This window comes from Cryptomeria japonica, chromosome 6 (assembly GCF_030272615.1).
Source record: "Cryptomeria japonica chromosome 6, Sugi_1.0, whole genome shotgun sequence".
Lineage (NCBI taxonomy): Eukaryota > Viridiplantae > Streptophyta > Pinopsida > Cupressales > Cupressaceae > Cryptomeria > Cryptomeria japonica.
The window spans coordinates 626,371,528-626,399,107 of NC_081410.1; the positions used below are offsets into that span (position 1 = coordinate 626,371,528).

The 27,580-nt window shown below is 38.3% G+C and overlaps 1 protein-coding gene across 8 annotated transcripts in view; it reads right to left on the bottom strand.

Moving 5' to 3' along the window:
* LOC131068691 (actin-related protein 4) overlaps positions 1–27,580 on the bottom strand; it is a 210,726-nt gene that overhangs the window by 149,479 nt on the left and 33,667 nt on the right. For 7 of the 8 annotated variants that reach the window (XM_058003936.2, XM_058003939.2, XM_059207535.1 and 4 more), the window contains 3 exons: positions 18,785–18,876; positions 17,939–18,112; positions 17,709–17,782 (listed from right to left, as the gene is read on the bottom strand). In XM_058003936.2, the coding sequence (XP_057859919.2) occupies positions 17,709–17,782; positions 17,939–18,112; positions 18,785–18,876 (340 nt within the window). Of the gene's footprint in view, positions 1–17,708; positions 17,783–17,938; positions 18,113–18,784; positions 18,877–19,324; positions 20,560–27,580 lie in introns of those variants that run through there. The other variant, XM_058003935.2, reaches the window with a different exon arrangement.

Sequence of the window (27,580 nt, forward strand, 5' to 3'; positions counted from 1 at the left end):
GTGGTTAACCTGAGCCTTCGATTGTGCTTAGTTCAATTGCAGATGTCCGTCTGAGCTGCGCCAGAATTGGGTGCTTAGTCATGCGTCTCCAGTCTGAAAACCTTCCAAGTCCCTTTGAAGATTGCACCATTCCTGCAAGGTTGTGAGCTATTCTGGCCAAGCAAGAATTGGTTATATTGAATCCGTCTACCCGCATACCCGTGTTGTTAGTTTTAGATCTCCTAACCCTTTCCTTTTGCTCTTTATTGCGTAATTTGAGAATCACAGCAGACCAGTTTGTTGCAAATCGTAAGTCCCCTTGTGTTTCCAGCAAAAACACATCGACCACTGAGTAATCCCGCAATCAAAACCTGACAATCAAAACTTTGAGGTCGTCCCCTTTGATCAAAAAAAAAATAGCATTAGGGACTTCCTTATCTCAAGAGAGGATAGGATACTCAACTGGTTATTCTATTCTGCGTTGGCCATATGGAGTTTGCAGCAATGCGATTTCAGACACGTCAACACACTCCAGCAGCCTATGGAATGTCCTAGGTTCGAGTCCTAGCTGGTCCATGTCTCAACATGGTATCAGAGCCAGGTCCAGGCTAGGAGCCCCAAGCACATGAGAGGTGTGGCTTAAGGGGGGGTGTTGGTGCTGGAAATAAGCCACACCCAAACCGACGATGGACTGGTCCAAGAGGGTCAGTAGCTCAGTGGTAGAGCACTCCAGCAGCGTATGGAAGGTCCTAGGTTTGAGTCCTAGCTGGTCCATGTCTCAACATTAGAGACACAATCCATTGAACAGTTAGGGGAGACTCCAAATAAAAATACTGTATAAAGATGTTCATTTGTATTCCAATAATCCACCATCGGCTGTGTTGTACAACTAAGTTTCTGTTATATCCTGGTTATACAACTATCTGCAATCAAATCCTAGTTAAGGAATTTTACAAGAACCTTAGAGGCTTAGACATAGAACTGACTGTAAGACTAACATATTACTGCCATCCAAGTTCAGGTGTGTGGTTGTTCACTGCAGTGTCAGCAGCTCCAAGACTGAACAATCCCCTCTATAAAGATGTCAGATTCGTGTCACCTTAATATGTTGCTATCCAGGAAAGCTATGGCAAGAAGCAATAAAGATTTGCTCCCAGAAAATGCAAATGCAACTCAGATGTAGTTGCAACTCCTGACTGTGCACCCCAGAGTAATTGAAATTTAATTCTTCAGGCAACAGAGATTATGATCAGCAATGAAATAAATTTGGTGCCAACAGTGAACTCGAATTTCTCGTCTTGCCACTGTCACCTTCTCTGGATGTTGCACTAGGAAATATGTTGGACATGATTCTCAATGTCTTCAAACTGTTAATGAATAATCCTCACAACCAACCACAGGCACTCAATGGACAGTTGCAGCCCGATGAAGAAAGGTAGGAACCAGCAATGGATAATAGTAAACAGGTCTGAATTGACAAACCCTGAGGCATGAACAAATTCCCAATTTTAGTACAAACGCTATCCTGGTATAGAATAGCCAAGTATGAGGTGAGGGTTTCCATCCTAACCCCAGTAGTTGCAGTCAAGGGATTTTCGTCCTTGAGTACATGCTCAAACTCAAACTCAAACTGGAAAATTCAAAACTTGAAAAGTGGATGATCAAAACTTAAGTATTTAAAAAAAAAAAATTTGAATTTTCTTTTATTTTAATTTTTTATTATTATATTAGTCGCCCTTAAAAGAAAGATTGGCAAGTCCAACTTAAAAATATTATCACACTCTGCCAGGTTCCTTGCTCCAACTTTAGCCTACAAGAAAGAAAGAATAACCTCTAGGCTAGAGGTCTTCTTACTGTTTTAATACCGAAAAGGGTACATGGGATATAGGGTTGCATCCATGGGTGATTGAACCTCAAATCAAGACCAATGCAAAAATTTAGCCCTTTTTCCTTCACTGATGATTGCTTCTCTAGATCTCACAAGGCATCAAAGTTGCTACTCTTCAGACCGACCAACCCAACTCATTGGCATGTCTACTGGTAATCTTACTTAGATTCCTTCCCTCGCCGCCTTCTCTCAAAGGAGATCATCAATAGGGTTGTCACCAAAGATATATACCAATAACACATTAAAGTCAATTGGATGTCATCTTTATAGAAACTAAACACTGAGGTGGATTTGTATGTTATGCATTTCTTACTAATTATAGATAGTATCCTGATTCAGCCTTTGAATCTCAAACATCATTGATCACATGGCTTGCCCTACTGTCAAGTGTAGGCTCTACAATTATGAATTGAGACTAGCCACCATATTCTAAGGGAACAAAATACATTGTCTCTACCTCCTAGAAGAGTACGAGAATAGGTATTAGTTTTATTTTACATGCCCTCTCTATTAAGGGCTTTTAGGTGGATACTATAAATCAGAAGCACCAAAGAGCCAAGTGATTGTCTATCCACTTTCAATCAATACCCAAATCAGAAGGACTTGGCCCTTTTTCTTTGGGAGGATGCTAATCTCAAATAATTACTTATAGGGTCCCTCACATTTGTCACACTGATTGCATCTTTTTTTTATCCCTATTCAAGAATTGAAGAATGGCCAGTGCCTGTAAGATACATCCAATTCACACTCATATGGGAACAATCAAGCAGCATTCTCTTTGTCATCGTTTCCAAGCCATCCCTATATCAGCCTTGGTAGAGTGAAACTATCTCACAAAAGAATCAAGTTTCTTCTCCCTGTTTGAAGGTAAGTTCATTAAGGCAGGCAGGCATTACTAGTATTTTCTCTACAACTAATGATTTCATGGATGTTAGGAGTGGTTCTAGAAGGAATACTTAAATTCTTACTCAGATCATTTTGCTTAGCCCCATCAACCATAAGCATATGCCTATGAGTGTTATGCGATCATGTGTTGCCTCTTTGGGCTTGAATATTGCTATGCACATATCACTTCATTGGTTTTTTGTCATGGTCCTGTTGTGCGTTGCACACGCTCCCTGTCGCCGACAGGGTCCCCCTTCCTGTTTTGAGCTTTCTATCTTTGCCCTGCTGAGTTTCGCGCAGAGTTTCTTGCGTCTCTTCGAGCGAGTCCTCGGCTGACCCGTAAAGTGATTGATGTTAGAGTAGTGAGCCGACGAATCTTCCCGGCTAGTCCAGCTCTCGGGCGTGAACGCCAAGAGTTTTGTTCGAAGTTTTGAGAATCGCCTTGGGTAGGCGTAAGGTAGTAGGAATTGGCGAAGCCCGCCAAGCAAGAGCAGTGCGCCTAAAGGTCGCACGAAGACCAAAGTCGCCGTTTTTCGCACAACAGCTATGAAGCAGACTGCATAAGGTTTGTCGCCGCGATGTTTATAAGATTTGAATAAGAGATGATTTTCGCCTGTTGATGAATGATCGAATTGCCTAGCCAAAATGCCTTAGAATCCTGAAGCCTCCTAAATCCAAATTTGTGGAATCTGGCAAAAGGCTAATCTGAGGTCCGACGTTTCGCGCAAGTTTTCAAAATTGCCCAAGGGGCAAATTTCGGACCCAGAGGCCCAAAGGGGTTAGAATTTCACTAAGTTAATCTTGCCAAAATCGCCCAAGGGGCCAAATTTCGGACCCTGGGGCGAAAATTTCAAAGTCTGATGCTTCCCATTTGGTCCGAAAATAATGTAAAAGCCTTTAAGTGTTGCAAAAGATGTGTTTCCAACCCCGAGAACGCCTTAAACCCCCCCCCCCCCCAATTTTCGGACCCCGGCTCCGAAATTTGAAAAATGGCAAACATAAAGAGCATGCGCGTATAGGCTTTAGGTCCAAAGTTCGCCAGATGTGTTTCCAAGTCCGAAAACCCTTAATATGCCCTTTTTCGAACCTTGGAGCGAATTTTAAAAAAAAATGGAGATAAAGTGCGAAGTGTTCCAAAGACGCTAAAAGCCCCGAAAATCACTTAAGTTCCTATCTTCGGACCCTAGCGCGAAAATGAAAAGCGGTGTAATCGCAACATACTCCAAAAGTACTCCCAGCTCCGAAATCCGCCTTAGACTTATATTTTCAGACCCTGGGAACGAAAGTGGAGAGAGTAAAAGGCGTTTAATTTTGTGAAGGACCCTTTAGGTCCGAAATCCGCTGTAGACTTATATTTTCGGACCCTGGGGAGCAAAAGGAAAAAACGCAAAATATTTGAAAAGGGACGCACTTGGTCCGAAATTCACCAAAAGTGCCCCCAGCTCCGAAAATCACTAAGCAATTACATTTTCGGACCCTAGAAGGCATATGGAGAGTGGGTGAAATTTGAAAAGGGACGCACTTGGTCCGAAATTTGCCAAAAGTGCTCCTAGCTCCGAAAAGCACTTAGAGCTTGTTTTCGGACCCTAGCTCCAAAATGAGAGACAAAAAGAAAATCGCGAAAGATGCTCCCAGCTCCGAAAATCGTTTAAAACCTTGAAGTCCTCCTTTTCGGACCTGGAAAGCGAAAATTAGAAAGATACAAGTGTTACAACTTGCTAAGGAAAATTGCAAATTCATTCAATCCTCCGACGCTCAGGTCCGAGGCTTTTTATTTCCAAAGGAGGGCAAATGCTCCGAAGATCGAAAACGCCTTCAGGTCCGAAGTTCCGGGCGAGGCGTTAAACTCTTGAAGTCGCGAAAATCGCGAAGGGTGGCATAGTTTAAAAGGTTGGCAAACCCACTCAATCCTCCGAAGTTTTTTTTCAGATCGCCAAAACCCTTCCTTAGGTGGCGAATGCATCTAGCGCAGGCTTGCAAATAACGTTCAGGTCCGAAGTTTGTCTAAATTCACGAAATAAACTCCATAGCGCCCAGACATCCAACAAGGTAGAATCGCGAATTTTCCAAACCGCAGGAGGTGTCAATCCTCCAAAGTTAGAAGGGGCGAAAGCATGCATGTATAGGCGTTCAGGTCCGAAGTTTTGAAAACGCGAGGTATGCCTCAAGGCCCAAAATTTCCCGAAATCCCCAGAATCGCGAAAGGTGTTGAATCCTCCGAAGTTTGCAAACAAGGAAGTGTCAAGTCCGAAGTTTTCCTCAGGCTCCAAGCTCCGAAATTCGCCAGAGGCTTGCAAATCGCGAAATATAAAACGCGAAATTTGCGAAACTTGCAAGGAGGAAAACACAGTTCAAAATTTGAAAACCCTCCGAGGTCTACAAATAAGAAGGTAAAAAGCTGCATTAACTCCCTCTTGATCATTTAAATTCAGATTGCCAATTACCCAGGGTGAGAGGAAAAAACCATTTAAAAATGATAAATTCTCTTTTGTCCGGTAACCACGAAAATTTTAAACAAAGAGATAACCGTTGGAATTCAAACTTTGCAAGATCGTCCGTTCATTTCACGCGACAAGGTTGGGTAATCTCTCGCCATCCGCTCCCATCAGGTAAGTACGCTTTGTTGAATATGATCATTTGAAAAATGCTTAAATCGAATAGACAAATGCGTGAAATTTGATCAGAATGCTTGAATTCTTGAAAAACTGCATCTCTTTTGCTCATAAACGTTATTCAAAGCACTCGAAAATTCAGAATTCACTCCTAAGGCTTCACCAGAAATTGCATCTCTTTTCAAACTTAGGAAAATTTCCATGCTTTGCCTCTATTGAAAATTAATCCAAAATCCAAAAATGATAAGTATAAATGCGCAGTCAGAAATCTTCATGAATATTCTGGTTTCAAATTGATCAAGCTGTTAGCTAGAAATATTGCTCCATGTCCAAACTAAACTTTAAATTAACCCCGGCATGCTGGAGCATTTTGCTATCTAACCCACATTACTTTTCTTATATCACCTCGTAATCCGCGTCCGACTGTGTAGGATAAAAGCCCAAATCGACGGTGGAATCATCAAAAACGCCCGCTGCAGCCGAAACCTCACGAGCATCCAAATCAGATATCCCGCGTAAGGTTGAAAAGATGAAGTATCAATATCAGAGGGGAGGATTGAGGGAGTCGAAAGTTCAAAGCGTCTGGGACAACATTGATGATACTGACCTTGGCCATATCGATATTCAGGACTTCAGGAATCGGGTCTTCTCACCCAACGCATATGGCAGGCCTAGACAGATGGTGGAAAGTGGCATCGCCCAAGCGGCGGGTTTTCCTCCAGCAATACAGAACTATGAATTAGTAGTAGAGGCTGCCCGACATTATGAGCCGAATTCCAAACTAGTGCTCCTGGAGAATATGACTATCGCCGACTTCTCCCCTGAGGCTATTGGTGATGCATTTGACATCCCCTTTCCAAACAATCCCACAGCTACAACCATAGACGAAGCACAAGGGGCATATGATATGAATCCGGCCCAATGCAAGGCATTGATCAACGAAGAATGGTTCAAGGAGAAAAGGCCTTCAAGCACCTGAATTGTGAAAAAGACCCCCAGGAGTGATTTTCATAATGAACATGGGGATATGGTCACCTTACTCAGCCGAGTCATGGGACTTCCTAAGTCCAACTACTTTGAAGAGTGGATGTTCTATTTTACAGAGCAGGTCTTCGCCGGAAAGTTTAAGTTTGACTGGGCCCAGATCATAAGCGATAACATCCACACTCAGCTGATTGAGCTCGAAACGAAGAAGTACTTCACGATGACCTCTTATTTGGTCTATATGTTCGCCAAGAACCAGCCACTGCCAGGATTGACAATGAAAGGTGAAATCGGGAATGGGCCCGGTCAGGTGAAAGTCTATGATTGTTACCCCCAGCTGCACTACCAAGATATAGCTCAGAGGGAAAAGAACAGCCCGGCTTATGCGGTTGGTCAGTATGAACACGTCAATGACGCCTTCACAATGCGCCCGATCAGGCTAATGCAGGGAGGGTTACACATAAGGCTCTCGGAGCAAACTACTACTTTAGTGCACAGGTATGGAGCCTGGTTCATTCAGTTCCCAAGGTTTTCCTACATCCGAATAGCTGGCTTCGATGGTGCTCCCCTCCGACTTCCACGATATCCAACCGACAAAGTAATTCTTATGGAGGTTGCAAGGCAGTCACACTCAGCTGGCATCTTACTCCGAGAAAGCAAGCAGGCTCGATTCACATTTCCTATGATCATAGGCAGCCATGATGTCCATTTGAAGACCCCTGCCCTAGCAGCGGAGTCCCTTGCAGAGCTGGCCTCTTATGGCCTACAGGACCATTTTCCAAGAAAGTACTTCGATCATGATAATCTGGCAAAAAGAGCCTATGGTTGAAGGTACAGAGCAAAGGAGTCAGTTGAAGACTATTGGAAGAATTGCTCTAATGACTACGAAGTCAGGCGACGGGAATATTCTAGGCTGAGTGTGCAGCAGATGCGACTCTTTGAATACCGTCGGGTCCCAGATCAGCTCACAGACTCAGGGAATTACCTCCAAGTCCGAGAATTTGAAGTAGTAAGGCATCTCTTGCCAGGCGTTGATTGGTCCCAGGACCCAATCACAGATTTCGAGGCCGTCATGGCAGCCCCAGCAAGGTACACAGATCAGTGGTTACATCAGCAGATCGAGAGGCTAGTCCATGAGGGAGTCCAGTTCACTTACCATTTAATGGGCAGCCTCGATTCTCAGTCTTCAGAAGATGAAGGAACATCTAGTGCACCCCGGGAAGAAACTGAGAAACCAGAGAAAAGAAAGAAGGCTAAGGCTTGCTGAGGGACTTGGACGTCCAAAAGAACAAGAAGGGAAAAGATTCTTATAAAGAGGCCAGAGGTCACTTCATCTTCAAAAGATCTTAGTTCGTCCGACGATGCTGTAGAATTGGATTGTATACCTGCTTCGCCTTCCCAGAGCGACATCGATGCATTTGAAGCCAATGATCCTCCTACGCCTGATGTGCTAGACACTGAGCTAAGAGCCCTCGAGTTGACCGAACTGGGTAACCAAATAGAAGGAGAAATTCCATCCACCCAGGGGGTCAAAGTGCATGAACCTACTCAACAGAGCCGTCACGAGTTGCTGCTCCACCATACAGCCAAAGATGACTCCACCGTCGAGGGAGAACAAAGGATAGACGAGACTCATGAGCTCGAGAGAACTAAAGAGCGACCTTCACATGAAGATGTTAGGCAGTTGTTCAGCGAAATAGGGGAGAATTCGACTGCAAGCAAAGAGCTTCACACCTCTTTTACTCCTCCGGTGGCAGGGCAGCTACGAATCTGTGGTCAGTCGGTTGAGAACGTAGGAGAACAAAATGCTAACTTGACCCTATCATCAACCCAAACAGTGCCTCAAGAGTGGCTGATTGCCAGAGCTTAGCGCAGGGCCGCCACCAAACCACCCATTGATCTAGAGGATATCTTCTCACGTATAGATCAGGCAAAAGCTAAGGGGAAGAAAAAGCCCAGGGCATATTCTAGAGTGACCAAAGACGAACAAAGAAACCGCACTCTTCATATTGCCACCCCGCCCGTAGACAAGCCAGTAGATTAGATAACGCTGGCAGATTACAGCATCACGACCGTCCCAATCGAACGAGCTACCAAAGAGCAAGAAAAAGAAGAATTTAAGGATTCAGTGCAGAACATACTCAGGCAGCTCGAAGAGATCACAGCGGAAAAGGACATGTATCGGGCCCATGCTGAGCAAGCCGAGGGATACATCGATCAGCTCCTAAGGCCATTGCACAATCCCTCTGAATCCCATATTCCCCTAACAGCGTTGGCGCAAAGGACCACAACTGAATTTGAAGGAGTTCGGGATACCGCAAAGGCCGTCAAGGAATGGATGCAAGACATCAAGAAAAAGGGAGAGCAGATCCTTAAGGAGGTGAAAGAAATGGCCCTTCATCGAGAGCTCACTCTAGTCAAGTTATTGGAGGTAAAGAAGGAATCCCTTCACATGCACGAAGTGGCAGCCACTACCCTTCCCCTCATGAGAGCTCTTTTCTGGACACACGCGCAAATTCCCACATTGTCCGCCATCCTAGATCCTCATAGCATCAGTGTTCTCAAGGAGTGGTACTGGACCATCACCATGAAGAATGACACCAAAGAAATTATTGACAAAGAAAGTGACGCATGTGAAGCAATTCTGGGAAACATGCAAGAACTAGGTAAGACCATCCTCCGATCAATGGTTTCAGGATGGATGAATGACCTGTCCGATAATGCAATCCAGCCGGACTAGGAAGAAAGATTGAGGACGGATAAGATTTCCTATTCCGCTAAGGACTTGAGTTTTGCTGGTCAGTTCCATTCAGACATATTATGCTTTGAGCGTAATCACTCCAACTGGAAGGACAGTTTAAAGCATGTGGACCAGTATCTCGAGGGCATGCAGTACAAAATTCGCCATCCTCCCATGCCTCCATTCAGTCTGCTCTTCCAGTTGTGTATCAAGTTCCAAGAATACGTTCGCGAGGAACGGGCAGCAAGTCGTTATTTATGGCGGGAATACCTGCATGGCGAGGATCAATTTCTAGAAAAGGAGTGTGAGACCAAAATAGAGAAAGTAATTTCTCAAAAGTGTTTTTTTCCCTCCAAGTCTTAAAAGTGCACTTTTGCACAAAAAGGTGACAGTTGACTTTTGGTCAACAAATGTAAAGCTTTATTTGATGCACCTTTTTGGATTATTTCAAATTGTTGTAATTATCCCTTTTTGGGTAGTTATTGCCCATTTTGGGGTGGTTGTTGATATTTGCCTCCCATTTATGGCTATGGGCAGCCATGCTTTATGGATGAATCTGGGCCACTTGTTTAGATTAAATCTAGGCCATTCATCCTTTTTAAAGCCTATTTAAGGGACTGGTTTTCCCTCTTTTTGTAAGAAGTTCTTGGATTGTTGCGAAAGCTCTGGAGAAATTTACAGGAATTAATGCAATGAATTAAGACTGTTTTCAAGTTTCCTTGTGAGTGCATGGTCTCCTTCTTCACTTAATTTAGAAAGCTTTCAGTTATGTCTATTTATTTTACATAGCATTTTTCAATCAAGCATCTGATAGAATCCTTACAATCCATACCATTAGAGAACGGCTGATTGCTTTTCTTTCCGCATGGTTAATCTGGACCCTTTCATGCTTAGTTCGGTTATCAAATACATACTATGAATGTAGAAGTTCTAATATCGTACTTGATAATATGAAAATCTAGTTTCTCCTTTGAAGATTGCACTGGATTTATGCAAACATTGTGTCTAAATAGCTGGTGATGTTTAATCTAGTTTCCTGGAGGTGTCTATCTGCTTGACTGAATTTGCTATCTTAATTAGAATTTACAGTTTATGTCTCTCTCTCTTTCTCTATCCTTCCCTCCTTTTTCCCCTTTTTATTCAGAAAATCTGCAGTCCTATCAAAACAATATCAAATTAACTGATATCATCCGATAGAGAGATCGTAAAAGTTCCAGCGAACTTATCCATAAATTGCCAGTTAAACGTAAGTCCCCTTTGGGTTTCTAGCATAAACACATCAAGCCACTGAGAGATCCTACAGTCAAGACCTGACAATCAAAACCTTGAGGTCGTCCCCTTTGATCAAACCAAAAAAAACAGCATTAGGGACTTCCTTATCTCGAGAGAGGATAGGATACTCAACTGGTTATTCTATTCTGCGTTGGCCGTATGGAGTTTGCAGTAATGCAATTCCAGACACTTCAACAGGTATTTATTTCTACATGGCTTTTATCATTTAGGATTTAATCATATCAGACCTACCTTTTTCTTTATGGTTTTTTATAAGGTATGTTTACCCTAGTGAAGGAAATTTTTAGTGGCTATATGTTGCCATTTGGCTCTTTCAACATTACTATCACCTAAATTTGGCTATTTTTAGGTTCTTCATAGCTCCCATTTGCCCCATATTGGATGGATTGTCCTTGATCCCAACACAAAATGGCATTGACTTAGAAATTTTAATTATTCAGGATAAACATATAAAGCATCATTGTTTATAACAATTTGGGCCGTAAGGGGCTATTTTGTTTATTTTCTATACTTGGCCCTATTTTAACATATTTCCTTAGTTATATATCAATATGAAATTTGGAAGCCAAATCACCAAAGAAGTTATATATCAATAGGAAATTAAATCTCTAAATTACAGAAAATATTGGTAAATGGAAAATTTTGCCATTTGCTCTGAAATTTGATTTCCACTAGGGAAAATAAATTGCCCAGGCTGTTATGCCAGCATAATATCCCAGAATATCTCTACTGTTCAGATGTCAACAGATGTTGACCCTTAACAATGTTGAACTGCTCTTTGATGTCGTGGCTCTACTCCTCAATGACATGGATCTAATCTGTCCCAGCCACCCCCCAAGCCATATGGACAGACATACATTACAAGTTTCTTCACCACGAGAGTTATAGTAGCCTTGGATGTTAGGAGAGATTCTAGAGGGAGTGATTTGCTTCCTCCTTGCACCACCATACCTACCCACCCCCTTCAGTAATCCCTAATGAGCATTACCATATCATGTATTAGTCATTTCACTTTAATTATGTTGGCATTGACAATTCCTCCTTTCCAGGCCTCAACAAAGAGATTTGAAGAGTTTGTATCCCATCATTTCTATTTTCATCAGACTGATATCTCTCGGCATCTTTTAGATAGATGTATTTAAGATATCTATCTAGATGTATTTAATATATCTTTCACTTTAATCAACGTTGGCATTAGCAAGTCCTCCTTTCCAGGGCTCAACAAAGAGATTTAATGAGTTTGTATCCTATCCTTTCTATTTTCGTCAGCCTTTGCTCTTTGTGCATTTTGTTCCCCCCAGATGGCTATTTGTATCAACTTGTGTTGGTGTGGCACTCCTTCATTTTGTTTTTGAGTGTTTTTGCTCCTTTGTTTTGCTTTCATAGGATGTTCTCTTCCTAGCACTTTCTACCATAGAAACAGCGATCGTCAAAAAAACACAATTATTAGGGATCAGCAAAAGTGGCGACTAATTCCCGAAAATCGGGAGTATTAATCGTTGACTTTTTTCAACGATTTTCAACGATTTTTATGCGATTAAATCGCGGAGTAATCGCGCAATTAATCGGCAAAAAATTGGAGCCCGCGAAAAACCCTAACTTCGCCAAAACGGGGCGCGAAACGAAAAAAAAATTGCTCTATATCTGTGCGCGACGCGGAAGGGTTTGCATATCGCGGCAGTGGGAGGACGGTGACTCCGAAATTGACTGCATATCACGGGAGAATTCGCGACAAGAGAATTCACGCCATCTGCATATCGCAGGAGAACTCACGGCAGGAGAATTCACGACAGTGGGAGCTGCAATTCCAAGTATTTAGTCTTCTCCATTTCTTTGCATTTTTTAATATCGCGTTTTTCATGGCTGTTAATTTGTTTGTGAATATCGTTTTTTTCTTTGCAATTTTTATGGCTGTTAATAAATATTTGTTTACGATATTAAACGATATTTATTAATAGTCATAAAATTACAGTTAAAATTTTAACACTAAATATTTAATAAGCATAATAATTAGTAAATATTAATTTAGTAATAATAATTTAGTAAATATTAGTAAATGTTAATTTTCATTAACAATAATAACAGTCATATTAAATATTAACAGTAATATTAAATATTTTTTTCAATAAATATTCTGTATTACTGTTAAAACTTAATATTACTGTAATTATTAAATATTTTGTATTGATGTTAAATTACTGTTTAACTATTTAATTATTAGATTACATTATTGAACTATTTAAAACTTAGTAATTTTGGAAATTACTGTTTAACTATCTAGTAATTTGCAATAGTAATACAGAATAATTACTGTTTAACTATTTAAAACTTAGTAATTTTAGAATTTTTTAAGGGTGAAGTTTTTGACATCACGAAAGTTACTGAGTTATGAATCTTATGATATATTCATAGGCCCTGATATTTGGTGCTATCCCTTCTTCATGGTAGAATGTAAGGGTTGCCCTGCCATACTTTTTAATACATATTAATCTTTTCTTAATGAGTTTAATTAAAACCTTAAAATAAAAATAAGTCATCTCTTTTTTGATGCACTGTATTTATTGTTGACTGTCTGTTTTTATATATGGGTAAATTTCATTTGTCTTCCCGGTCTGCATAGACATTACTTCAATTCCAACCTCATAATTATCATATAGTCATAGTTTCTTTTGTAGGCAAATCCTAGCTCCATTGCAAATTTAGTAATTTTAGAATTTTTTTAGTAAATTTAGTAATACAGAATAATTACTGTTTAACTATTTAAAACTTAGTAATTTTAGAATTTTTTTAATTAAACAGTTAAATATTTACTAATTTCTATTTAGTATTTACTGTTAAATATGTAATCTGATTGTTTTACTGTTAATTATTAGTAAAATTAAATATGTAATCTGATTGTTTTACTGTTAAATATGTAATCTAATTGTTTTACTGTTAATTATTAGTTAAATTTGTATTTAATAGTAATTAATTGTAATCAGAATTTACATTTTCATTTACAGTAATATTAAATTCATTTTTTGTTAAATATTCTTAGCTTTTAATATATGAAAAAATCATTTTCATTTAATATATACAGTCTATCATAGATTCATAATGTCATTTTCTCTAAAGTTATTAACATTTAATATACAAAAAAATGAAAATTTTAATATAAATGTCCAGTTTTCATGATGGATGTCCAACATTAATATACACAAACCCAACCCTAGATCCCTCAGAATTTAAAAAATGAGTGTAATGCTTTTGCAGAATTGATTCTTGATCACAATGCCACGCCAGAAAGACTTTGCATGGACACATTGCACAGCAATTCATGGTAGCACGAAGGTCAAGTGCAATTTGTGTCAAGATGAGATCAGTGGTGGAATTTATCGTTTCAAATGGCATTTGTCAAAAGAACGAGGAAATAACACCGAGATATGCAAAAAATGCCCTGCAGATGTCTCGTATCAAGCAAAGTAATCTCTTGAAGGGATTGCTGAGAATAAGGCCAAAAAGGCAAGAATTGGGGTTGAACTATGTTCTACTTCTACAAATCCTAGGATGCACGATTTGGGTGAGGATGGTGAAGATGGGAGTTTTAGGGAATCTGGGTCGACACATAATTCTATAGCACGTGGACCAAACACAGGTGGAGGAAACACTAATGCTTTCTTCCAACCTCGTACCACACCAGGATCACAAACCACTTTGGAGAGTACAGGATGGAGGAAAATTGTCACTGAACAAGCAAAGAAGGCAATTGCTAATTATTGGTACTCCTCTCACACGGCATTCCATGCTTCCAGAAATCCATATTGGCAACCCATGGTAGATGCTATTGCAGCTATAGGTCCTGGGTTTCAAGCCCCATCTTGTGAATCATTGAGGGTTGGTATGTTGAACGATGCGGTAGAGGATGTTCAAGATGTTGTTAAACAACATCGATTGCAGTAGGGTAGAATTGGTTGCAACATCATGTCAGATGGCTGGACAGATAGAAGGAACCGAACTCTCATTAACTTCCTTGTCTCTTGTGAGATTGGCACTGTTTTTTTGAAATCTATGGATGCATCTAATATGATGAAATCCACAAATGCATTGTTTGAGATATATGACGTGGTAGTTACGGACAAAATGTGGTTCAATTTATCACAGACAATGTTGTTGCTTGTGTTGTTGCAGGGAGACTTCTGACAGATAAATATCCTTCCATGTTTTTTACACCATGTGCAGCACATTGCCTTGATCTAACCCTAGAGGACATTGGAAAAATTGAATGGGTTAAGGCGACATTTTAGAAAGCTCACAAGGTTACCAAATATGTTTATAATCACACAAGGGTTTTGGCTATAATGCGTTGTTTCACGGGAGGCAAGGAGCTAGTTCGACCAGGAGTAACAAGATTTGCAACATATTTCCTTGCATTACAAACATTATGTGAACAAAAAGGCAATTTGAGGCGAATGTTTGTTTCAGTTGAGTGGATGGAGTCTGGTTTCACAACTCAAGCAAATGACATAGCAATGGCAAAGTATATGTATTCTACCACATTTTGGGAATCTATTGAACAGATTGTAGAATTTTCAGAGCCTTTAGTAAAAGTCTTGAGACTAGTGGATGGGGATAAACCCCCCATGGGATATGTGTATGAGGCCATGGATAGGGCCAAGGAGGTGATAAGGAGTAAGCTGGAAAATAACAAGAATAGGTATATGCCATTGTGGGACATAATTGATAGGAGATGGGATGGACAAATGCACACTCCTCTCCATGCTGCAGGATACTTTCTCAATCCTCTGTTATTCTATAAGACTGACTTCCTGGAAATTGATGCTGAGATAAAACAAGGCTTCTTCAAGTGCATGGGAAAAATGTTTCCTGACTTGGAAAAATTTGATGCGGCTACGATAGAGCTAGAAATGTAGAAGCATGCTAAGGGCTTTCTCTCTTCTAGGGCTGCTATACAAAGTAGAAAGACAATTCAACCAGGTACACTCTATAAACTTTTGATAATCTCTTTATTTTGCCAACCATTAACTTTGTTCAGATTATAAGATATTCTTAGTCTTACAATATCATGTCCATATAATGTGTTTTTCAGCTGCATGGTGGGCTTCTTTTGGAGATGAAATACCAAATTTAAGGTGGATGGCGGTACGTATTTTGAGCCAACCATGTAGCTCATCAGCTTGTGAGCGTAATTGGAGTGTGTTTGAACACACACATTCCAAGAAACGCAGCCGCCTATCACAACAACGACTGAATGACTTGGTATTTGTTCATCACAACCTCCACTTGAAGATAAGGAAAGCTCAAGGTGAGAATATTAATATATAGTTGCAGTTTTTTGAATTGTATTCACTATTCATTGGTTTTTCATTTGCAAGGGAAACACTAATTTCTACATAGGCAAAATCAGGAACTATTGAGGAATGCTTGCCAATTGACCTCAATGAGATATATCCAAAGTGCGAGTTGATTGCTGCTGCTGCTGATGATGATGATGCTGATGATTATGTTGTTGTTGATTGTCCGCTTGTGTCTGAAGATTTTGATATCATGAGGTAAGCCAACTTTCGTCCTAAATGGGTTGAAGGAATTAGGACAGGCTCTTTCCCAAGAGCTTCATCATCAGGGCCACCTGCCCTCTAGCATGTCATTGCCTACATTTGAGATTTTGGAATTTTGTACTTAGTTTACAGGTTGACTTTGTTCAAAGTCACAAACTATATTGTAAAAGACATTTTGACATCTATCACCATCTAGATATTATTTATGTAGTATATTTTGTGCAACGTAATCAGTGATATGAATATAAACAACGAAAATCTATTTCCTGCAATTCATGTGTTCAAGTGTCTATTTTATTTGCCTACAATATCTCTATGCTATGGAAATACCCTAAAATATATTAAAAAAAGTACTTTTTTATTGTTTTTCTGCAATTTTTTACCTTTTTTTGTATATCCGATTTTTTCCCAATTTTTCCTCGATTTTTTCCCCATTTTTTGAAAAAATCTTATACTTTTGTTTTGCCGATTAATTCCCCAAACAATTATTGTTTCCTTGCAATAAACTAATGTCTTCTAAGTCCCATTGACCTACTTTTGGCCACTCATACACATTAAAATACTTATCTATACTCACCCCTATTTTTACACCTTCGTTTACAAGTTATGTATCAATAGGAAATTTTGATGCCGGATCACCAAACAACTTATATAGGAATAGGAAATCTTACTCTCTAAATTACAAAAAATATTGGTAGATGGAAAATTTTGCCATTTACTCTAAAATTTAACTGTCTCTCATAAAAGAAATTACCAAAAGATTTTATGCCAGCATAATATCCCAGAATATCTCTACTCAAATGCCCTTGCATGTCCCTTACGTAGTTCCACTCCTTGACATCATGGCTCTGCTCCTAGTAGATTCCATTCCCCCCACATGGCTATTTGTATTAGTTTCTTAAAACCAGTTGTTGGTGTTGCAGAACATTTTGTTTTAGTTCTTTTCTTTCTTTCTTTTTCTTTCATAGGATCTCTCTTCCTACCACTTTCTACTGTAAATTGATATATTCTTGAGTCACATTGACCTACTTTTGGTCACTTGTACACATTAATATAATCATCTTATCTTATCTATAGTGGATTCATCAAGATATCTATAGAATTTTCAGGAGGCTATTCTTAAAGTATACCTTAACCCCTATACTTCTATATTATAACTAAATGCACTTTTCTTGTCCCATGACCTGTTTTAGTGATTTGTGTGCATTAATATAATTGCTTTCTTCTTTTTTTCTTTCTTCATTTTCAAAAATTCACATGCAAACCAAGTAAATCCTCAAACTATATCTACCATAACTTACCTTAAATTTGATTATTGGTTTGTCATGATAGTAGATGAGAAATAATTCATATTCCAAATATTTGGAATGACCTTTAGTCCAAGAAGGCTTTGAAGATATAATTAGGATTTCATGATCTTGAATTATTCTATTAAACCCCAAAACCCTTTCCCTTCTTGTGACCTCATCATGCAAAAATTATCCAAAGGTATTTCTTTCTTGTTAAGAATATTTCATTTTAGAAGAATCGAAATGATTTTGTGATTCTATAAAGAAAAGCAAAAAAACCATAAGATATTTCTAACAAAATCATTTTGTTGTGAGGGATCACTGATGGATGTGAATGAAATAGAAAGCAAATCCAAAGTTTAAAATGTACAATGAGATGGAAAAAAGCTTAGAATCAACCTCAATCCATGTACAGTTTTCAAAAGAAATTAAGATCTCACAACATGCATTACATAGTCCAAATGTTAAATTAGCAATAGTTACCGAAAAGCATGATCCCATATACTATCCACAACATCCCAGTCAGCCACAATACCATCTTTTAATGCTGGAATAACCTGTCAAGAAAAGATAAGGATAGATGGAGAAATGATGTGTATAAAGTATATATATATATATAGAAAAAATTTATAGATTTGACTTTACACCTAAAAGCAGTAAAATTGGAAAAAGAGAGTAAGATTAACCATGACAAAAGGAGAATCAGCACAAACCTCCATATAATCACGTCGGTACCCAAGAGCTTGGGAACCAACATAGAATTTCGGTTTTGATTTAGACCTCTCTGCATCCATTGCAACAATTGCTTTGTTATCTGAAACTGCCTCCATATCACCTTCAACTTTGACTGCATCGATATTTCCTGCTTCTTCAATGAATCCCACAACCTTGTACACAAATGAATTACAATGTCAGATTTCCTTTCTAAGCGAAATAATTTATACAGATTAATTTGTGACAGAACTATGCAAAGCCATAGTCCCAAAAAAGTTATACCAAGGTCACAATAACAGCTTATATGCAGCTGCAAAGTTCTGTTTCAGGTATTACTAGCTTGGGAATCAAATGCACTTCAGCTTGAAAATATTAAAACAAGTCCTTTGAGTGAAAACAGGTATTACTAGCTTGGGAATCAAAGGACTTGTTTTTACATTTTGTTTTCACTCTCTCCACACTCTCTCCTTGAAAATGGTAATGTGGAAACTTTTCTTCAAGTGCCTTATGCTGTGATGACCACAGCTTATTTTTACATGTGCTTCCTCTGTATGTGTGTTTTAGTATTGAAACGCAACAAGCCAACTAAAATCCAAAACAATCCAGGGAAAGAAGGTAGTGCAGCAATTAAAATTGCATTCCTTTCTTTGAACAGAATTGATATCTATTTAGCTTTTATATGAATAAAAAAAGAGGGCATTCTCAAAGACACTAGAGATCAATCTAGTCTCTCGTACTAGTAAGGAATGGAGGGTAAAACATGGCTAACAAATTTTAAAAAGCAATGCAGAACACATAAAACATATACACAAATGCTTAAAGTATTAATATATCCGTTAGCTTACAGAAGGAAACACTGCCTTTGGAGCATCTTCACCTGCATAACCAGCTTTACATGTATGAGATCCTAGATCAAGCACTATAGCTGAGACTTCATCTGTCCATCAGAAACAATGCCAATGTCAAGAAAACACTGAAGGTGACACAAAATACCAAACACAAAAAAAAATATTGTAGCTAAATTCCCAAGAAATGCAACCACCTAAGAGGCTTTTCACATTTATAAGCCACTAAGAAAACATTTCCTTGTATGATGAGAAGTATCATTTTACCAGATGTAGAGTGTCTAATAAAATTTCTTCTAAGGCAAGAAGGCCACTAATACAACCTTCACAAAAACAAATAAATAGAGATGAAAACGATGCAAGCAATAGAACAGGAGAGAGAATAAACAAATACTTTGCTTTAATATTTTAAATTGTACTTTTCGAGACAATACAAAACAGAACAGTGTGTAAGGATAAACCTTCCTTCAATTTAGAAGGGAACCTCCCTTAGAACAAAATTTCAAGAAAAACCTTATAACTCTAAACAGTGGAAATAACCTGTCTTTTTGGTCTTCAATATGGGCACAAGGCTAATCAGCACTTCTTCAGGGAGAGATTTTTTGACAATCTTTTGACTTAAAGCAGACAACATATAACAGCTAACAAACAAGGAGGTCTTTGAAAGCAAAAGGTCAATTGAAGAAGAGCTGGAAGCTCTGAACAAGGAGGTGATTGCCACAGGTATGGACCAAGATCACTTTTGGAAAGAAAAGAAGTTGATGAAGGATTATGAAGAAATTTTGGCAGGGAAGAGATTTTCTGGAGGCAGAAATCCAGAGAGACCTGGATAAAGGACAGGGTCAAGAATTCAAAAAAAATTCACACCATTACCAAGCACTACAGGAACATAAACAGAATTTCCAAAATTGCCTTGTTGAAGGGAGAAGAGCTGGATGATCTAAGGGAGATCAGAGAGGCCATGGTTGCCCTCTTCCAAGACCTTCTTAACAATTTGGATGGGGTTGGATTTATTAGCTCAGCAAAGAATCTTGGAGAACATACCCTCGTTGATCACAGAAGAGAAAAAGGAAATGTTGACAGCAAAGTTCACAGAGGTAGAAATTAAGGGAGTGGTGGATCAGCTGCATCCGCATAGGGACCCAGGGCCAAACGGTTTCCCTGTAGCATTCTTTCAAAAGTGTTGGGCCATCGTTGGGAAGGAGATACTGGAAACAATTGAAAATGCCAAAGAGTCTGGGAAGGTACTTATAGAGACTAGTAATAAATTTATCGCCCTCATCCCGAAGGAGCAACCAATAACACTATACGACTATAGGTCAATATCACTACGTAACATACTGCATAAAATCATGGCAAAGGCAGCGCCAAATCAAATGAAAAAGCTTCTTCTAGATATAATTTCAAAAGAACAAACAAGGTTCGTCCCTAGCAGATCCATCCTTGATGGAGTCATCAGAGTACAAGAAGCATAAGTCACAGGATTTGCCGAACTTCATGTATGAAGTTCGAAATTTGGCGAACTCTTATAAACTCTAAAAAAATTGTTCAAATTCGCCTTAAAGTTCGGATGGAACTAGGCTAGGGCATTTTTTATTAAAATAATAAAAATAGACTGATGCAACGAACGGAACTGCACTCCGTCGTCAATGTTCTGCGTTGTAAACTGAAATTCGTTGATTTTGTTATTGAGCACAACGGGAATGTCGACAGAAGCTCAGTTTTTTGAAGAGTAAATGAACAACCATCGCATGTGTTGATTGGCACGCACCTAGGTGCAATCGCAGTCTGTGGCGAAGGGCGGATTGTAGATTGAGCGAGGGTTAGCCAAGTTTTGCTGTCACACCTTAGCCGTCACACCTTTGTCGTCACATATTTTCTAATAAAGTGACTCGTCATACCTTTGTCGTCACTCGATTCACTGCTAGGCAGAACAGAACAGACGGGCGGGATGTGTGTTTAGTCGCATTAACTCGAAGCACTAAAGAGAGGGATTTTTAATTTATATATTAGTAAATTAAAATTAAAACTTTGAACATATCAATGTTACAATATTGTCAATTTATTAAAATTTATTCAAATCTATTAATATTGCTTTATTTTTAACAATTTTAATTTAATAAGTGTTAGATATTTATATTAATTCTAAATAAAAATAATATTTTTTTATTAATTTGACTATTTTATTTTAGAATATAATTTAATTTCAAATTCATTTAACATTGTTAAATTATTTGACAATTTAATAGATTTATTATTTATATAATTTTTTAATTTAAATTTATATAAGCCGAATTTAATGTCGAATTTTTTTTTGAATTTTTACCCTTGCTGAAATTCATCCGAATTGTATTGTTGTCGAATTCGAACCTTGTGACTTAGCAAGAAGCTATTCACTCTCTTTAGAAGACTAGCAAACCGAGCATGCTGGTCAAATTAGACATCAAGAAGGCCTATGATCGGGTGGATTGGAGATTCTTCTTAAAAGTGATGGAGGCATTTGGCTTTTCCCAGCATTGCATAGCTAGCCCAAGGTACTCGGCGCTGATGAATGGATCTCCCAAAGGATTTTTTGAAGCATCGAGGGGCCTCAAACAAGGTGACCCTTTATCACCATTTCTCTTCATTATTATGGCAGATGCTTTGGGTAGAACATCTGGACAAGCTGTGGCTAGTAATAGAATAGAGGGACTAACAATCACTAGCAACCTACCACCCATTTCACATCAGCAATTTGCTGATGATACCATGATCTTTGGGGCAGCAAAAAGGCAGGAGGCAATAAGAATAAAAGAAATTTTTCATATCTACTCAAAAGCCTTGGGAGGCAATATGAAAACAAATCTGAGATTCATTTCTTTTCAACCACAGGAAGGAAAGAAGAAGAGATTCTCAAGTTGCTGGGATGCAAGCGGAGGCAGCTTCCTTGTGCTTATTAGGGATTGTCGTTGGCCAAAGGGTCTAAATCAAGCAAGCTCTAAAATCCCTTTGTAGAGAGCATAGCAAACAAAGTCACCTCTTGGAAGGGGTGTTGGTTGTCTTGGGCTGGCAAGATACTCATGTTGAAGGCAGTAATATCAGTTATTCCCATTTATTTGATGTCTTGTCTCTCTCTCTACAGGACCAATCATAAGCTTAATTAATTGATAAGAAGATTCTTTTGGCGAGGCAATGAGAAGGATAAAATTGCCTTAATTGCATGGGACAAGGTATGTACACCAAAGGTGGCTAGAGGTGTGGGGATTAGAAAGTAAAAGCTCTAAAACAAGGCACTAGGAGCAAAATTGGTCTGGAGGATGTTCAAAGAACACAATGCAAAATGGGCTAATATTCTCCAACACAATTATTTAGAGGATAACAAGCTTAAAAGCATTCTCTCCCCCGACAACACTCTTAAGGGATCAAGAGTGTGGAACTTCATGAGGGATTGCAAACAACTTATCTCGGATTATCTGCCCTAGGATATACATGATGGACGGTGAGCACTGTTTTTTGGAGAGATTTGTAGGGAGGTTTTAAACATACCAGCAAAAATCATTTGGGGAAAAAATCAGCAAACCAAAAGTAAGAATTTTTGAAAAAAAAATCTGGGAAAATCGGATCAAAAAAAAACATAAAACCTTGTAGAAAAAGAGAAAAAAAAAAAAAAAAATTTAAACTTGGCATTTCCATAGCATAGAGATATAGACTATAGAGAGCAAATAAAATAGAGTTTAACCCATGAATTGTAGAATGAAACTTTTTGTTGTTTATATTCATATTGCTGATTACATAGACAAATATTTAGTTAACTTTTTAAGAGGGCAGTCACCAAATAGTTGTCTAAGTCTAAGATCAAATATTAGCTAAGTCTATGAAGTAACTAAGATCAAAACTTAACCAACAAACAATCCAGCTACTGTTAGGAATTTAGCAAAAGTGGAAGCCATTTTGAAGTGATCCAAGAATTTCATTGTGATTGAGGCAAGGAGTTTTGTAAGGTTAATTCAAAATATAAGAAATCTTATCAAATCATATTCCACAATTGCATTGCTTTATATCATAGCAGCAAAAATCATTTCGAGAAAAAATCGGCAAACCAAAAGTATAAGATTTTTTGAAAAAGTGGGTAAAGAATTAGATTTTAAAAAATTGTAGAAAAATAGACACAAACTACTTTTTTTCCTAAACTTAAGGGCATTTCCATAGCATAGAGATATAGAAAGTAAATAAAATAGAGTTTAACCCATGAATTGTAGAAAATAGATTTATGTTGTTTATATTCATATTGCTGATTACACAGGCAAATATTCAGTTAACTTTTTAAAAGGGCAGTCTGTTAATGTATTAGTAGCTTCTGCAAGATAAGATTCTCCTAACTCTCTACTCTGTTATTAGTTTACTTATTCATGCTTTATGTTTATCAAACTATAACATTGATCATAATTATGCTATTGATATTGGATAATGATGGATTAGATGGACGATCTACTTAACTATGTTAAGCGTCACTCTAAAGGGCTATCGGGCTACTAACCCGATAGCATACTAATGTCGACTCATATATGAATCGGCATTAATATGCTATCGGGGTATTAACCCGATAGCATATAATGCTGACCGTAATTTGCTACTGTTTACTTTATATTATATGCTTTGATACCGATTCATTATCGGGTATGTTTTATCTGAAACAATTAACAAATACCGATTCATGATCGGATGTGTTCATAAGCATTAATCGATTCATGATCGGATGTGTTCATAAGCATTAACTGATTCATAATACCGATTCATCATCGGGTATGTTCATTAGCATTAAACGATTCATTATCGGGTATAAGCACTGTTATCACTATACCGATACATTAATGTTTGAAGCACCGATTAGTTATGGATCGGTTAAAGATAAGTAAGGGTCACGACCAAGTGACATCTTGGTCGGACATGTCTAAAAGACATGTCCGATCAAGGTGCCACTTGATCGTGGTCACCCTTCTACTTATACATCATTCAAACCAAAGGAAATGACATTGAAATCAATACATGTTCATTCTCCTAACCTGCAGTAAAAGAAAGATAGCAATATTAGAGTCATAGCCATAATATCAAAATTAAAATACACCATTCTGCATATAACCTGTTCATCAAAATTGGAAATTACAATACTTTTACACAGTCGCCAAATACACCAAATAGTTGTCTAAGTTTGAGATCAAAGATTAGCTAAGTCTATGAAGTAGCTGAGATCAAAATTTAACAGAGATCCAGCTATTGTTAGGAATTTAGTAAAAGTGGAAGCAATTTTGAAGTGATCCAAGACTTTCATTGTAATTGAGACAAGGAGCTTTCTAGGGGTAGTTCAATATTTGAGAAAGCTTATGAAATCATATTCCACAGTTGCAATGCTTTATATTCCCTGATGGCAATTGCTAAGTCTTTTATATGGAGTAGAATTCAACAAAAGTCACTTGTTTAGTCGAAGTAAGAGATTAGCAAGCCACCGGTTTTGACAACACCTAGCTTGCAAATACTATTTTAGGTAGAGACAAATTTTAAATAATTGTGTTGGAGGCTGTTTTATTACAAGTATGTAAGCTTGTTTGTTGTCATTCAGATTTATTTCATGGAGCACTTTGGATATATTGCTCACATTTAGTGTCGTGGTAGAAACACTCCATTGGTGAGGCAGCCAACAAGGTTCAAACCCCCGCTGGGACAATGAGCTTGCAGGCCTTCTGCCTTCGATAGGCCGTTGAGCTCACGGGTTTGAACAAGTTAAGTGTGGGGAATGATGTGCATTATAAATTTTACATTAGTTTTAATTTATAGTTTATTATATAACTATTAATATATATTCATAGTCTATAAGAGTTTAAATTTTACAACTACTTAATAGTATCAATTATAAACTATGGGGGCTCGGTCATTCCCCTGCCATCTATAATAGTGCATAATAGTATTAATTTTAAAGCTAGTGTACAATATTAATTATATACTTGTTCGCAAAAAAATCCATGGGGCGAGGTGTGCAGAAAGCTTGAGTCATATCAAAGCAGTGATTTAGAGCAGATTTGCCAATTGTTTCAACACTATCTCATATGCCCCGCATGATTTAGGATGATTAAGGCCCTTCAAATTCATTTGATGACTACCATTGCCTCTCCACTCCTTTATTTAGGGATTTTCAAAGGTTAGAAAAAAAACAAAGGGACAAACTATTAAATAACAAACCGTTTCAATGTTGATTCCACATTGACTTCGATTTTGTCTTGGATTGGCCCTATTTCTAAGCAATTCAGTAATTTCATGAGTTTTTCTAGGGTTTTGTGAGTTTTTACAATGATTTTTTTCACTTTGTTTGCCATTTTGGGGGGTTTTAACATGATTTTAACACAATTTAAATGCAAAAAATTGTTGAAAATTGGTCAATGATTTCTTCGTGAATCAGGATTTTTTTGAGGAATTATTCGGCTGCCTCCAGGATTTGGGATTAATCGAGTATAATCACAATTTTTTGCAAACTATTGCTTCTTTGGTTTTAAATGCTTGGATAATTTGCTGGACATTGCAGATTCAAAAGAGGCACTGAAATTAATGTGGGGTAGCCATGTTAAGGATTAAGTTAGGGAAGATTGGAAAGACAAGGGTTTTGTTTGAACGTGGAAAAATGTGTCTTTGACAAGCTTGCCAAGGGCGGATATGGAGAGGTTAAAAAAGGTTCTTCATAGCAAAGCAATCTATTTCAAAAGGGGATAAGATACCATAATTTGGAACAGTTCAAAGTCAGGCCAAGGCAGTGTTAGAGATGGATATAAACTGCTAGAAAATAAGGAAGGGAATGAATCAATGGAGATCCCAACCAATTTATGTTAGCATAAATGGTGTCTCCCCAAGGTAGGCACCTTCATGGCACTCCAAAAGAAAATTTAAGCAATAGAGGAGTTTAGGAAGATGGTCTTTAACGGGCCATCGAGATGCGAATTGTGTAAAAATAGCTAAAAATCAAACAATCACTTGCTACTAGGGTGGCCTTTCTCCTAGGAGTGCTAGAGATGGCTTTGTGCAAAACTTGGTTGGTTTGCACTCTTCCTAACAACATTATGAGTTTGTTCAAATCTTGGCCTTTTTTGAAGGCGGCCTTAAACTCTAGTCTTTGGATAATTAGTCCTTCACTTCTATTGTGGGAGTTATGGAAAGAAAGGAATAGACGAATTCTTCAAGTCAAGGAAATGGGGCTGAACTCTCTCCTCAACAAAGTGGAGGCAGCGGTGGTAAATTGGTTAGCAACAAGCAAAAGGACTTCGATCCTCGTCAATTCTTGTTCACAAATTGGGATGCAAGCATGAGGAAGGTATAGTATGGTTTGAATGTAACTCTCATCATGGGGTCGAGGGGCTATAAAACTAAGAAATTGAGGGAGCAGGCAGCTTGGAAGACTCTCCAATAGGGGTGGCGCAAGTTAAATTTTGATGGAGCGTCATGAGGCAACCTGGGAGCTATAGGGTGTTGGAGCACCCAAAACCTCAATTTACACACCAAATAAACCTTCACAGCAACAACAAAGAGAAGCAATATGTGAAGCTATTTCCCCACAAGTGAACAATGCATTGAGATTTTACACAATGTACAAGCATTCCGAATATATAATGTAGATGCAATAAGGTAAGAGACAACCGCCAACCAACTACCTCAACCAAAAAATTAAATGCACTAAACATTATTAAATAAAGACTAACTAATATCTAATAATGTAAATGTCAGTAACCTAAGTAAACTTAAGCTTACACCAACACCCCACCCCCTCCTTAAGTGCAACTTAGGGAGATTATTATGCAATGTGAGATGCAAGATGGGTTCCAACAACAAAGCCATGAAGGTACCCATGCACAACTACAATGCAATGCAATGAAGTCTCTCACAAACAGAAAAAGACCCTATAGGAGATAACTCCTCTCCAAAAGTAAGAACATGAAGGACTAGAAGCCTCAAAAAGAATGCCCCAAAACAAGAACATGAAGAACATCACCGAAGCATGAAGAGTTGTAGACAACTGCAGAGAGAAGATTGATATAGTGATGTAACTGAAGAACCTCCTATGAAAAAAATGATGATCAATATCAAGAAGGCAATGATCTGCATAAGTGCCCCAAACGACACTACTCGAACAACGATCAATTAACAACAACTACAAAACATATATCAATTAAATTGAAAATATAGATGACACATAAATTTGAACGAGTGACGCCAACAACACTACTCAACCAATAAAGTTGAAAATATAGGTGCAATAGTCTGAAGAACCATGATCAACTGAAGATGGAAAGTTGCCTCCACAAAATAGGAAACCAATTCGTCCAAAATATTTGGGTTGGGTAGAAGATGCTATCATTCTAGCTCAACCCAAAGTGGGCATCCCTCAACCTAGGGATCTCTACAAGCTTTTAGTCCCAAGTGAGGTGGTGGAGCTTCCTTTTCTTTTGGATCTCCAAGGTGTGGAGCTATTGTGGCACAAGTATAAGGCACCAAACAAATGTGACTTCCTAAACAAGCTTTGCTAGCTAGAGCGTAATGACAACTAGAATTGGATATGGGAGTTCTTTGACTTCCTAAAAATGAATGGCATTTTGTAAATCCATTGGTATGTTGATCTTTTGATTTTTCAAAAGTTCTCACAACAACTGGTTATCATGGTTTTTTGTTGTCTGCATTTCAAGGAGACAATTGAGGTAGGTTGAGCTAGGGTTTTCAAAAGGGTAGGGGAAGCAATTCAATATTGCCCTATGTGGCGAATTTAAGATTTGAACCTTCCTT